Here is a 15297-nt window from a genome sequence, read left to right as displayed (position 1 = left end):
TAAGTTTTTTACATTTTATTACAATTTTCTCAAATTTTTTTGCCCACTTACTGAAACCATCTCTTTTTCACTTTGCAGACTCTTTGTATCCTTCTCACAACTTGCTTTCCTACCTACTTTTGTATCGTCAACAATTTGGCTACAATGTAGTCAGTCCTTTCTTAGTCATTTATATAGATCTTAGATATACAGCTCTCTACTCCTTCATCCAAGTCATTTACAAATATAGTGAAAAACTGAGACCCTAAGTATAGATCCCAGGGGAACACGAATCACATCCTGCCAATTTGAAAATAGATCCATTATCCCTACTCTCCTACCTCCTAACCAAATCCCTCTTCAAGCCGACAGATTGTCCCCCAGTTCCATTCTCTCTCATTTTTGTTAACAGTCTCTTATGTTGTGAACTGTCTGGTTCAGCCTCACAGTTGCCAGAGAGAGGAATGGAGTTAATAATTTGAGAAGCTGAGTTTGTAGCAGGGATTGAAGACGATGGCTTCAGTCTTAGCAATGCTTAAGAAATTTTCTCTCATCCAGTACTATGCTGAACTGTGGAACCAAATCCCTTCCTTTTGGGTCTTTAAAATTCAGTAGCATGCCAGATTTATAAATGAACAAAATTTAGTGAATAAAAATGTATTGAATTGTTTGTTTCTAAAGATACTCAAAGCATGCTAACTGGTCATCTTTCAACAGCAACCTCTTGTGCAGGTGGGTGCTTGGTGTATGGGAGAATATGGTGACCTTTTAGTTTCTGGCCAGTGTGAAGAGGAGGAACCTATTCAGGTAATATTTCCTTTTCAAAGCAAACTGTCAAAATAAATTCTATAAAAGTCGTTAAACATGGAGTGTTTACAGTTTAGCACATTAAACCAGTAACGTAAGCATTCCTTTGCAAAAATGTGGCTGACTGCACAGCAACTGCAGAACCTGATTAAGAATCAAGGCAGAAATGCATTTAAAAAGTGGAGCTGCAAATTGGGAATTGCTGGCATTTTTCAAAATTGTATTACTTGGTGTATAGCCTTGTTATAATAGAAACATTGCTTTTGATCAGTCTTTTCCATGTTTTTATACAGTTCAGTGGGATAATTTTACTTTGTATGATGCATTACATTCAGTATGGATGGGGAAAACAGCAATGCAATGCATTGGAGGCTGAAGGAGCTTTGTCAAAGTGTTGGGATGCAAATTCACTGAGTTTGAAAACTTGCTGGAAGTATTAAATGAGAAAAGCCACATTGAGCAACAAGTTGCAGAGCAGGAATGGAATAAACCTTGGAGCAGCAATTGTCGATGTGTATTCCAGAGAATAAAATATGAAGAGATGAAACTGTAAATTAAGCATGTTTTAAATTGCTCAATTATTTGTTATTGAAGGGTACTTTGCTTTGAGATTTTGTTTGCTTCCCAAGTAATGTAATTTGCAGCCCATATTGAACTGTGAACCATTGGGACATTTTGGACTTGTTCTGAAGAAAATTAACTTTCAGGAACTGCTAAGCCTGACTAGCTTTATGAAGTAAACACATTCGTTGAAATGGCCATTATTAACTATGCATCTCTCTTCTGATTCATGTTCCTTTGCTGCCACAGCTTGCATTCACTGCTTATTTAACTATTATCAAGAATGACAGCTTTTTTCCTAAATAATTAAGTACTTAATATTGAAGCTTTGTTTGTCAGGATGTTGTTTCAGTTAATTACTCTTTTTTTTGTTGCCAAGTGTTAGATCGCTAGACAGTGTAAAGGAGCTTCCAATATTCTATGGAAAAATGACATGCAGTAGAGCTGAGAGTTACTCTGCATAAATCTAAGCAGTAATTTTCTGTCTTGTACAAACTTACTGCATGAGCATTTCTTTGATTGTACAGATAATACATTCTTAAAATAAGTAGCTTTTTTAGAAGAGACCGGATGAGTAATGAAAGTATACCTGAATCTGATTTCAAAATGCTGAAATTAAAATACGTACAAGTTACAGCACAAAAAGGGCATTTAGCCCAACCAGTCTGTGCTGGTGTTTACCCCTCAAACAAGCACATAATTCCAGTCACATTTACCCACGTTGCTCCCATATTCCATCACCCAGCTATCTAATTAAACCTTGTATATTGAGAGAATCTCTGCCACAGTTGCTCATCCTGGAAGTGAATTCCACAGCCCACAATTCTTTGTGTGAAGCGATTCCTACTGTCTTATGTTTTTACATTTAATCTTAATACAAAGATTAGGGCTCATTTGGATTGGGGGTAATATATCAGCATGAATTGAGGATTGGTTTGCATGGATTGAGGATTGGTTAACTGACAAATGGAAGAAATAAATGGACATTTTCAGATTGGCAGGGTGCAACCAGTGGCATGCCAAATGTTTGGGCCTCAGTTGTTCTATCAATGACTTAAATGAGGGGACTGAATGTAATATCCAGGTTTGCTGCCGATACAAAACTGGGTGGGAAAATAAGCTGAGAAGAGAGTGCAGAGGCTAAAAAGGGAAATAGACCAGTTAAGTAGCCAAGAAGGTGACAGATGGAGTACAATTATCCACTTTGGTAGGAAGAATGGAAAACCAGAATTTTTTTAAAAAGGCAACAGACTATTTAAGGTGGGCATTCAGAAGGATTTGGGTGTCCTTATGCATATATCACAGAAAATTGTGTGTACAGCAAGCAATTTGGAAGGCATATGGTATGTTGACCTTTTTTACAAGGGGATTAGGGTACATGAATAAACAAGTCTTGCTGCAGTTGTTCAGTGCTTTCGTGAAACCACACCTGGAGAAATGTGTACAGTTTGTGATTCTACTTAAGGATATACTTAGAGAGGGTGCATTGAAGTTTCACTAGATTGATTCCTGAGATGAGAGAGCTGTCCTATGAGGGTAGATTGTGCCTAAATTCTTTGGAGTTTAGAAGAAAGGAAGACGATCTCATTCAAACATATAAAGCCTGAAGAGGGCCAGAGGGGTTAGAGGCTAAAAGGCTGTTATCCTTGGCTGGAGAGTCCAGAGCTGGAAGTCATAGTTTCAGGATAAAGGGTTGACCCTTTTGGACTGAGAGTTGTGAATCTATGGAATCGATGCCAGAGGACAGTGGATGCTCAGTTGATGCGCGTATTCAAGACTGAGATCAATAAAGACAAAGAGACTAAGTATACGAGGATAAGATTGGAAAGTAAAGTTGATGTAAAAGTTCACCCATGATCTTATTGCATGGAGTAGCAGGATTGAGGGTCATATGGCCTACTCTTACTCCTCTTTTAAGCCCTTAGTTTCTATCTATAACACCAAATTCTTGATCCTCTTGGCTAGATCAAGTATTTTCTTTGTTAATTCACCCAATGGCTATAATCTAAGTATTGTTGCACATCAGGGCAGTTAGGGATGGGCAATAAATGCTATAACCTCTAAGTGTTGTTGCACATCAGCAAGCCCTGGCATGTACAATTTTGAACTAACAAAGGCTATTGTAGTGATTAGGAGTAAAAATCCTGGGCTGCTTTCCCTTCCATGTTGTTTAATAACTGTCTCAAAGGGAATTTTCATTCTACTACAGTTTTAGAACCTGTATGACCCAAAAAAGTAATATTGTGCTGGGGGTTAATTACCACAGTATTTTTTGGGGTGGGGGAAAATGTGCAGGTCAGAAATGGCCTGCAAAATGCACCAGTTTTCATTCCTTTTGTAATATTTATTATGCTTGAGGAAACGTGCTCCATGCTCAAATTGCTGATTTAACCTTGTATTTTTAAAAAAAGCTCTGAAGGGATTTGTCTTTTGAGCTTTTTTAATTGGAATATCATGGTGGTTCATACAGAAGCTGTTAATTATCATGCAATACATTTCACACAGAAAAAAAAATAATCATCTGGGGCTGAACTGTTCTGGCATGGTGTGGTAAGATATGTTTTTGTTGCATTAGTCTGGGGCAAAAATTTTAAGCTAGCTCTTCCAGTGCTTTCCTGACTAGCCCCTCCTCATCCACTCACCGTAAATTTATCCAATACTCTGCTACTCCTATCCTTCCACACACTAATCCACACCAATCCATCATTCATTTTATTTATTCATTGGTGGGATGTAGGCATCAGCTAGGACAGCATTTATTGCCCATCCCTAATTGCCCTTGAGAAAGTGGTGGAGGGTCACCTTAAACTGCTGTAGACAATACAGTGTAGGTACACCCACAGTGCAGTTAGGGAGTTCTGGGATTTTAACCCAGTGACAATGAAGGAATGATGATATATTTCTTGTCGACCAATCAGAATACTTTCAAGTTTAAAATTTTCATTCTGCTGTTTAAATCCCATCATGACTTTGCCACTGCCCATGTTTGTAACCTACAGCCATCCCCACCTATATTACCATTCCTACAGCTATTTCTGGCTTGTGCGTTTTGCCCTCGTTGAGATAGCATTCATAGCCTTTCGCCCTTGCTCTGGGATTCTGTCCCTAAATTTCTTTCTCTTCACTTCCACCTCCTTTTACTCTCCTTCAAACCCAAATTTTTGACCAAGCTTTTGGTTACCCTCCTAAGCCTTTGGCTTGGTGTCTTTTTTAAAAATGACACTTGGTGGACTTTTTCTACCTTTAAAGGCGATGTATTTAATACATGTGGTTGATTCTTTTAGCTATGTAGCTGTTTAATGGCGGTTATTTTTTATACCACTTGGTGGTTTTCTTTTTGATTTCCATGTTTCCATTTGGCAAACATGCTTCAGATTTTTGATTTATCATCCCAACCTTAAAATGGGAATGGAAGAGATTAAGTGCCTTAATTTTAAAATGGTTTCTTCTGTTATTCATTTGAACTTATCTTTCTTGAACTAATTAAAAATAGTTTCATTTGAATGTGGTTGCACTTGTTCCAATTTTTAGAATGTGGGATAGCACGCAGGTAATTTGGCACATAGGAATTGGACTTGATGGAGAGCTTATTAAATAATTTGTTTTTAGTAAAATATAGGATGGTAGTGTGTTTAAAAAATGGGACTTTTGGAATGCACCCAATGAGTTCCAAGGACCAAACCAGCTAGAAATTGCATTTATTGTGAGAGCCAGCAAGTGGCACTCTAACCTTGTAGATCGAGTATTAGTTTGACAATTTCTTAAGCTAATTTTTAATGCCCTGAAGTTTTCATTTTCATTAGCTATATATTTAACAGGAAGGCAATGTAGAATTGACATGGGTAATGGACAGTTAAAGCTTCACATAGTTAATGGATTGCGAACAGAGATTATGTTCAAAATGGATGACTGATCATTAGTTCCTTTTACGCCAACAGGTGACAGAAGATGAAGTTATGGATGTATTAGAAACTGTACTACAGTCAAACATGTCAACATCTGTAACAAGGGGATATGCTCTTACTGCAATTATGAAGCTAAGCACAAGATTTACCATAAATGTAAAGTGAGTAAATTTACTCTTAAAAAGATTTTGGAGGCAACTATGTAATCTAATGTTGGAAAACTAACATTCAATATAGATTAACAGGTCCCCGTTAATGTTACAGGACTATTAATCCAGAGGCCCCAGCTAATGCTTTGGGGAGAGTGGGTAGGGGAATTCAAATCCTTCTATAGCAGCTGGTGGAATTTGAAGTCAATTAGCTAATAAATCTGGAATTAAAAGCTAGTTTCAGTAATGGTGACCATGAAAAAAAAAGTATTGGATTGTTGTAAAAACACATCAGGTTCACTAATTCCCTTTCGGGAAGGAAATCTGCTTTCCTTAACTAGTCTTGTCTACCTGTGACTGCAGACCCCACAACAATGGGGTTGACTCATAAATGCCCTCTGAAATGGCTTAGCAAGCCACTCAGTTGTATCAAACTACAGAAAAGTCAAAAAGAAATAAAACCGGATGAATCATTTGGCATCAACCTGGGCATCAGAAAAGTGAACAGCACACCCAGTTCAGTGAATCCTGCAGAGTTGTCCTTATTTATACCTAAGGTCTAATGCATAAATTGGGAGGTCTGCCTACAGACTAGCCCCAACAACAGCTTGACACAACCATATTCACTAAATCATACTTTGCAGCCAATATTGCAGACATCACCATCTCTATGTATGTTCTGTCCTACCAGCAGGACAGACACCGTCAAAGGTGGTGGCAGAGTGGTATACAGTCATTAGGGAGTTGCCCTCGAAATCCTGAACATGACTTTGAATCCCATGAAGCCTCATGACATCAAGTCAAACTTGGGCAGCTCTAACAGCACTTAAGCTCGACACCATTCAGGGAAGAGCAGACCACTTGATTGGCACAATATCCAACGCCTTAAACATTCACTCCCTCGATTGGCGCACAGTGGTAGCAGTTAGTCCCATTTACCAGATGCACAATAGCAACTTGCCAATCCTCCCTCTATGGCACCTTCAAAACCTGCAACCTCTATCGCCTAATAGGATAAGGACAGCAGGTGCATGGGAACACCACCAGCTGCAAATACCCCTCCAAGCCACACATTTCCTGACTTGGAACTATATTGCTGTTCCTTCACTGCTGAGTCAAAATCCTGGAACTTCCTTCCTAACTGCACTGTTGGTGTACCTACACCATATGGACTGCAGTGATTCAAGGTGTTCAACCACCACCACCTCGGGCAATTAGGGATGGGCAACAAATGATGGCGTTGTCAATGACATTTTTGCATGCCATGAAAGAATTTAAAAAGTCAAGCTGTGATCCAAATTCCTTTTCAGAATTGTAGATTTTACAAAAGTAAAACTGAATTTTTCACATGGATATGATGAACAGAAATTATAACATATTTGTTCATCCTTTCAGTCGAATTAAGAAGATAATGTCAGTGTACGGAAGCAGCATAGATGTGGAGCTTCAGCAAAGGGCTGTTGAATATAATGCACTTTTCAAAAAATTTGATCACATGAGGTATGTGCAAACTATAGCAAATAATCTGTTGGACCATGCAGCTAACTCTTGAAGTTAATTTGTTGGACAAGTATGAATTCTTGCACGTTAAAACTACAGAATTGATACTAGTGATGCCAAATATCAGTAATTTTGTCATATATTCTGATGCATTCCACTTTGTTCAGGTTGTCAACCTTATGTTGTATGCAAGTTACTGTGAAATGGAGATATTGTTGTCAGTTACAATATCCTCCATGCATGTGTATCTTTTGACTTTTCTTATACGTGCTCCTTAAGCTAAAGCATAAGGTGAATTGTTTTTGTATCAGTTATCAATACCACATAATTGATATCTAAAAATTAAATTAGCTCATGTAACCAGTTCAGTTTCAATTTGTGAAGGGAAGCTACATAGAACTTCCTTTTGATAGAAAAATTGCAAAAGTGGCTGAGTCCAGTATTTGTTAAAACCAATAATCAGGGAAGTGCAATAAAAGGAATCAACTATCATGCTTCACTCTACCAAATAAGAGAATTAATTAAGTCTTTGCAGGTTCCACTGGCTCTATACAAGATGATCTGTGTCTAATAAGAAACTGCAAGAGTGCAAGAAAGCTTTTATAAACCAAGTACTTTTTTGTTCTCTCCATAGCTCTTAATCACAGCTCCTGTTTCTACATGAATGGGACCTGAACTGAAATGAGATGAAAATGCATGAATCTAGGCCTAAACTGTCAAGAACCCTACCCAAACAATTGTCACTGGTCAAAATTGAATTATTGAGTAGCTTGTTTGCTTAATAAACACAATATTGCGACTTTGTGCTGCGATGAGGCTTTAGCTTTGAAGAGTTTGTTGCTTCAGGATAAATTCTAGAGATGGCAGGACCATGACATTGCATTTCCAGTGAATTTCTGTGCTGACCTGACTTTTCATTTAATCGTAGAATCATTCTAAGTAGGCCACTCAACCCATCATGTCTGTGTTGACTCTTTGATAGAGCTATGCAATTGTCCCTATTCTGCTATTTCTGTATAGCCTATAAATCTTTCTGCTTTTAATGTGTATTTTCAGCATGTGTATCTGTAGTACAATTTTGTATTATTGAAAGCTCTAGCCGTGGGCTTTGACCATGCATTAAAGCAGTTGTGTGTTTCTTTAACAGTCACCAAATTAATTAATTTGCCAAACCCAAAAATTAATTTTAATGGCTTTTGAAGTAGCCAAGTTCAATTTATATTAAAGCCTTAAGCATAAGCAAGTTGAACATGAGGAAAGGACATTTGGCCTATCCATCTAGTTCATAAACTTCCATTTTAACCTTTAGTGGTATTTTGAACATCCCTAATATTGCTGAATTCTTCCAAGAAGTTTACAGTAGTTCAAATAGAATATGAACAATTAATTATGAAGTTATAGTGTAATTATCTGAAATATACTCAAGTTATAGATAAATATTCTAGTATTTCATGAACTATAATTGTATTACCAAGACATTGATGATAATGAATGTGCTGTTGTTTCCAGGTAACCTTTGGTAAATCTCCCTTTGCCAATTTTATCCTTTTATTTATAATGTAGATTTGTGACCATTTTAGAAAAAATTTACATTTTGTTAATCTGTGTATCCCGGTACATAACTAATCCAAGTCCTCCCTGCAGATAGTTTGCTGCATCTATCCTCGGCTGTTTGTGTTGTGTTGTCAGCAAATTTGAGATGCTTTCCATATGTCTTTAATTCAAAACTATTTAATTCAGAAGTTGTTAATACTCTTTTAAACACACAGCACTAAATTCTACTTCCCTGTTATTTACCTTAATTCAAATCATTGGATAAATCATTTTTTAACCTGTCAGTTTAATCCATATAAGCTGTGTAGTATTTTGCTTAATGTATTAATGATTCTTTGCATATAATATACAGCACAATAAAAGGCCATTCCACCCAACTAACCTGTGTTGGTGTTTACATGCTACACAAGCTACCTCCCATTTCGCCTCACTTCAGCCTTTGAGCATGTTTTCCTCCTATGTACTTGTCTAGTTACCTTTTGAAAGCATGTAAATTATTTGCCATAGTGAGTTCCACATTCCAACCACACACTCCAAAGTCAAGACATTTCTCCTCATTTCCTTATTGAATTTACTAGTAGCTACCTTGTATTCATGGCTCCTACTTTTGGTTTCTCCCACAAGTGAAAACATTCTCTTCACATCCACCCTGCCCATACACCTAGAAATATATCCCAGTGCTTTGATGGTATTTTTAGTTGTTTTGCTTACCAAGAGTATTTGGGCATGCTGAACTGTTTTAAACATTTCAAGTGTGTATGTTTTGAACACTGTTTCTAACCTGTTTTAACTGAATGAATTAATATGAAAACTTCTGTGTGTTGGCAAAAATGCAAAATTACTGAATTATGATAGCAGGAAAGATCTTTTTCTAATTTTCTAATTACCAGAAAAGTTCTGGTAAGCATAAGGGAGCATAAAAACTTTTCAAATGAGTTTATTTAATTTCACGAGGATAAACATTTTGTCTAGAATGAATAGAATTCCTGGTAAATAGTTGAGGAATTGCATTATAAATGGGTTTGAATGTTAGTATTTCTATCCAATAGATCTGCACTGCTGGAGCGAATGCCTATAATGGAGAAGATAATTAATGGGCCTACAGAAGCTGCACAGACTAATGGAGAGGCAGTGCCCACAATAGTGGAACCAAAATTGATACCTAGTGCTCCTCAGTCTAGTAATCAGGTAAAGTGAAACATTCAATGATTGTATTTCCCCTAATTCTACTACTGAGGAGTTGAATAATAAAAGTTTTGAGTCGGATTGATTATTTTAGGATACCTTCTGAAAGGATGCAAGTCCATCCATATATGTTGTACTTTGTCAGACCTAAAATAGGTGTACCTTTTTGGATGTTTTTAAAAATTCATTCTTGGACTGTGGGTGTGATTGGCAAGGCCAGCATTTATTCCCATTCCTAATTGCCCTTGACCCCCACCTTGAATCGCTGCACTCTGACTTAGGTAGAGTTCCAGGATTTGACCCAGGGACTATGAAGGAAATGGCAACATATCTCCAAGTTAGGGTGGTGCGTAACTTAAAGGGAAACTTAGTAGTGGTGTTCTCTTGGTGTCCTTGTTCTACTAGATGGTAAAGGTCACAGACTTGGAAGGTTTTATCGAAGAAGTCTTGAGTTGCTGCGGTGCATATTGTTTACTGTACACACTCTTTTCCACTGGTGTGCTGCTGGTGGAGGGAGTGAACATTTAAGGTGAATGGATTTCCAGTCAAAACACGCTGCTTTATCCAAGATAACCTTGTTTTTGTTTTGTGTTGGTGCTGCACTCATCCAGGCAAGTGTGGAGTACTCCACTCCACTCCTGACTTTGTGCCTTGGAGATGGTGGACAGGCTGGGAAATTGGATGGTGTTACGCTGACTTGAATCACAATTTTCTTTTATGATCATGACCATCTGCCAAATTTCACGGGGAACCTTGCTGCTCTTTGCAATTCATAGCAAACTTGTAAATGCCCATTCGTAATAACCATAGAAATGTTTGCGTTTTAGTGTTTGTTTTAAGATTTAACTAAAAGGCCAATATTGCATAGCTGAGCTAAATTGAGAAGGAGTTGAAATTGGTTGTACTACTCTATTAAGCTATCAATAGATAATTTAAACATGTGGGTCGGGTTCAACAACCACTGAATGCCTTGGGCAAGACTATGGGTAGATCATAATCAAAAATGCAGAAACTTTCAAAAGTTTCCCCTTGTTTGGTCCAGAATTATAGTGGAAATATTATGGACTCCTTATATCAATACATTCTAATCTAATCATTACTTTGTCCAAAATCTCAGCTGGATTAAACCAATGAGTACCTTAGTCATACTGCCCAAGAAGTTTCCAGGTTCAATCTACTGTTCTTGAAAAGTCATGCGATTTCAATCAAGAAACAGTTCGGGATATCCCTAACTGCAAGTGTGCATTTAAGGCTGTCATTTGAGGATAGCATCAGGCTTGCAGTGGGAAGAGGCCATTAGCTGACCATTTAAATGGCATGCTTAGCCTCTGGGAAGGAGGATGTCTTCCACATTCCACCATCCCCAGCTGTCCAGTGACTTATCGGCATTTGTTTTGGAGGCTGATGTGTGGAAAAATGGCTACTTTGGCAAGAGTTTCTAATGGGATCAGAACTACATCTCACCGTTCAGCATTGAAGGAGACAAAATGTGCAGAAAAGAGAGCAAGGAAAATGTAGAAGCTGTTTTGAATGCTTTCCATCTTTTTGTGATACAACATTTAACTTGATTCAAAACTTATTGTACCATTTTAAAATCCTGTTAATGGAATTAATAAAATTTATAGGCAACTACAACTCCACAGATAGTAATTTATCTTCCAAGAGTGCTAAACAATTTGTAGACTAAATTTATGTTTTGAAATTTATCTTGCAGTTGTAACTGACTAATGATCCTGACTCACTTTGGTTATCTCTTAGTGTTAGTTGAAAAATATTTCTGTAAGTAATTAAAGAATCACAGTTTTAACGGCACCGGAGGCTATTCGGCCCATTATGTCTGCACCGGCCTGTAACACAGCAACTGATATATGAAGGAATAAATTGGACAGTTGAAGTAGATTTGTGGACTGGGTGATTCTTATGCAAATAATTAATGCATGTCAATAGTCTACCATTGCATTGGTGCCAAATTGATTCATTTAGAAACAGATCTAATTAAATTGATCCATTATTTTTGATAATTTCTGAACACTTGAAGCTTTGCTGGCTTGTTAGAATGTGTATAAAATATACCCTTTTTTATTTCTTTTCCAGGCAAATGACTTATTAGATTTGCTTGGAGGAAGTGATGTGACTCCAGTGATTCAGACCGTACCACCCAGTAAACCAAACACAGCTGGTGGAGAGCTTCTGGATCTGTTAGGAGGGCTGGATCTATCAGGTTAGCTTGATGTAAACTTTTTGATGTTAGGTGCAAGAAACAAAGGAACTTGGGCCTTTGACTTTACCAACACCAGAGTAATGATGGCCCCAGCAATGGTCCAGAAAGTTGGGGACAACTAGCCTCGGCTGTTTGCGGGACCCCAAGCTGCATTTTATGCCCACCTTGCAGCTCATGAGCTGCTGGGGCTACTGTCCCTTTTCTGGATGAGAACCTGCCTCCAAGAGCTGGCTGCCAGTTGGAGGGTGAGGGACACTTGCTGTGGACTTGGCCATGAGCACCAGAGGGGGCCCTCCATGGCCTACAGAGTGCTAGAATAATAGATGTCTCCCTCTAAGCCTGCAGGGAAACCGCCAAGGTTCGGTAGGCAGACCCCACATGGTGGAAGGCCCACCTGTCGCAGGCAAAATGCCAGCGGCAGTGGGAAGAGGCCATTAGCTGACCATTTAAATGGCATGCTTAGCATCTGAGAAGGAGGATGTCTTCCACATTCCACTGGCAGGATGCCAAGGTGACCGGCATTCCACCGATTGCACGCCCTCATTTCTCTTTGCTGCCTGTCTGGTTCCTGCAGGCCTCATAAAATTCAGCCCCGGGAGACTGGTTTAAAATGCTGCTGCAGCATGTAAGCATCTAAATCGAGGAACAAGTAAAGTATGGAATTATGCTTGTTTTAAACTACATAGACAAGAAGGAGGGGATTTGAAGCGATGCAAAACCATAGCTGAGCAGCCGTTTGTGGTTTGAGGGAAACATTATAGGCAGAAAATAAAATCAGGCCGAGTAAATGAACATAAGGAGGCTAAAATATCTCTCAAAAATAAATTAATTCATTTGTCTGAAGCAATTTGAAATAAAATGCTAACATTAGAACAGCATGTCGTAGAAGGAAGATATGTCATGGGCATAATGAAACATGATTGCCCAAGAAAATTAAGTTAGTTTAACATCCTGGGTATAGGTTAAGGAAACAGATGATGGAAGAGAAGATGAGGCAACTTTGTTGCGGATCATTTGAAGGTCAAAATGATACATTTGGAAGGCAAAAATCAAAGGCTTGTTGCTACTAAAAAGCAGATGGAGAAACTGCTTGGCGATTGGGGTGTGCTACAGTTCACCAGGAGGATGACAGCATCTTAGAAAATAGGATAAAAATGTGTAGAGATAATGTATTAATGTAACAAGTGATTTCAACCAACTTAGTAAAAAGTGGGAATGCCATGTGGCAACAAAATTTGAGCTAATGATCTCATTGTGAAAATAAGCAGATGAAAAAGCTGCTGGTTCCTAAAATCAGTTCTTAACTTTGCTCTTACAAGTTTATACCTTTGTCGTCTTAGACTGCAGATATGACTTGACATAAGATAATACTCCAGGTTTGCTTCTATCACTTTAACACCTGGTATACCATTAAAGATTCCCCCATTTGTCTCCTTGCAAAACTGAAGTCCAGTTATTGTCAGTCTGTTGTGGACTTCAGTAGATGGATCTTTTAATCCAGATCTGGTTCTTGCAAGTAGTGGCATCCACCTTGTGAAAATATGGGCCTGTGATTTGCTGCAGCGGAACAACTACCTGCATTTCCATTAATTAAACTTACCTTGGCCTGATTAATTTCAATGATATTTTGTGCTGCAATTTTCTGGAGTTTTGAGCTTCTATCATTGTAGCAAGGGAAATAGAGCATCTGGGAACTGAATGAACAGGACAAGCACCTGTGTATTTCCTTAATCAAACAGCATAAGGAACGTGCAGGGTATGTAAATCAATGGTTAAATTCAAAACCAACTCCAGCGTGGAATCGAAATAAGGAAATAAAGATTGGATTGTGAGACAAGAGTAAAGCTACTTTTTTATTTTGCAACTTTTGTATTTTAAAATAGCCAGCAACAATAAAATCTGAAGGAAGAAGAGTTCTCACTTGTAACTAATTTTCATTGTCAAGGATTTATTTTTAGTGTAAAGAGGTTAATGAATAATGAACCAATAATGAACACTTAGCACATCATTATAAGAATGTCTGGAAACTAATCCAGATCCTTCCTAGTAAGGAAAGCTACCAATTTCCCTGTTATTACCAAGGTGCAAGTCAGATAACAACTCCTGGCTACCACCCATGCAGTTAATCAGTAAGTTGCTGTCTGAGTTGCCCTGCTCCTCTCAGTTGCTGATAGACTTGGCATTGAAACACATTGTATAGGTGAAGTTGTGATACTTAGCCACAAGATACTCAAAAGTTAGGAATTATCTATTCCAGTTTAAGTACATTTCTAATGATGTGATAGTCTTGATTACTGCTGAACAACCTCCTTACCTAAATATTAACTTCTGCACTGCCTCAGTAAGGATCCTTCATTCAATCTGATTAAGGAGTGCCTGTAGAGGGCACTGTGCTGAAATAGATTTCTAACTATGTTCCAATGTCCAGGGCATGGGAAGTCTGTGGGAAAGTGTAAGGGTAATGAACAACTGGCACCATTCTTTCGCTGCTGACCACAAATTTCAGACCATTTTAATATGTAAGATAAGTATTGTCCAAAGAAAGCAGAGTATAAGCTCAGCAATCTGCACTCAAAATGATCAGTGGAATTAAAATGGGTATGAGAAAAATAATGTACGCAAAACTTTGAGGCTAAAGTGAAGAGAAACACCATTGCAAACGGTTTGAAAATCTTTAAACATGCTTAAAGATGTATGATGAGTGTAAATAGTGGCCGAGAGAGAAGCATAACATCAAACAATAGAACTTTCTTCACGAACGAATAACTGGTTAAAGAGGAAGTTCAAACTCAAAGGTAAAAGTGGTGGACTAATTGAAGACAGCTGGAAAAAAATTGAATTACTTGTTTATTTCTTAGAATTATTGATGGGATGAAAGTGTTAGTTTTAGGATTGAATTGTAGAATGGAATTTTAGAAATTTCATTAGGATGACACTGAGGTCACCAGCTTTGTATTCTCTATTGGGCCAAGTATGTGACTTCTACTGATGTAAAAATAATAGCACTGATCTCTTTTGGATGGCTTGCACTACGTTGAGAAGTTAGGACAGGAGCTCCTTAGGTATGTATAAATATTTGCAGCAGTGCACCATGCTAAGAGTTTTTAAAATCTGCTGGGATGGTATAAGTTGGACTGAGGAAAAAAAAAATAGAAACAAGAAACACAGAAGTAATTGAGCTAATAATGCGTTCATGGTACACGAGTCAGGACTGCTGCCCTGACTCTGCCTGCGCTCAAAATAAGTTGGCCTTGCATGATGATCAAGTCAGTTCATTGAAGTACTTTCTGCTGCCCTGAGGGAATAATGTGCATGTGTTTGAAGCATTGAGTGGTTCAGATGCTAGTGACCTCTTAAAGGGGAGTTGATCACCCATGACCCACAGTACTTCCCCATCTAGGTTACGTGAATTAAAATAAAGGACTTCTGTGAGGTG

At 38.1% G+C, this 15297-nt stretch overlaps 1 protein-coding gene across 3 annotated transcripts in view; it reads left to right on the top strand.

The window, feature by feature from the left end:
* ap1g1 (adaptor related protein complex 1 subunit gamma 1) overlaps nt 1-15297 on the top strand; it is a 145163-nt gene that overhangs the window by 90983 nt on the left and 38883 nt on the right. For all 3 annotated transcript variants that reach the window (XM_041190917.1, XM_041190915.1, XM_041190916.1), the window contains 5 exons: nt 697-786; nt 5286-5413; nt 6797-6901; nt 9505-9643; nt 11735-11861. In XM_041190917.1, coding sequence (XP_041046851.1) covers nt 697-786; nt 5286-5413; nt 6797-6901; nt 9505-9643; nt 11735-11861 — 589 coding nt within the window. The remainder of the gene's footprint in view (nt 1-696; nt 787-5285; nt 5414-6796; nt 6902-9504; nt 9644-11734; nt 11862-15297) is intronic.

The sequence above is a fragment of the Carcharodon carcharias genome, chromosome 7 (assembly GCF_017639515.1).
Source record: "Carcharodon carcharias isolate sCarCar2 chromosome 7, sCarCar2.pri, whole genome shotgun sequence".
Classification (NCBI taxonomy): Eukaryota; Metazoa; Chordata; class Chondrichthyes; order Lamniformes; family Lamnidae; genus Carcharodon; species Carcharodon carcharias.
Note: the sequence above shows the minus strand (reverse complement) of the source record. Positions and strands in the feature narration are given on the sequence as shown.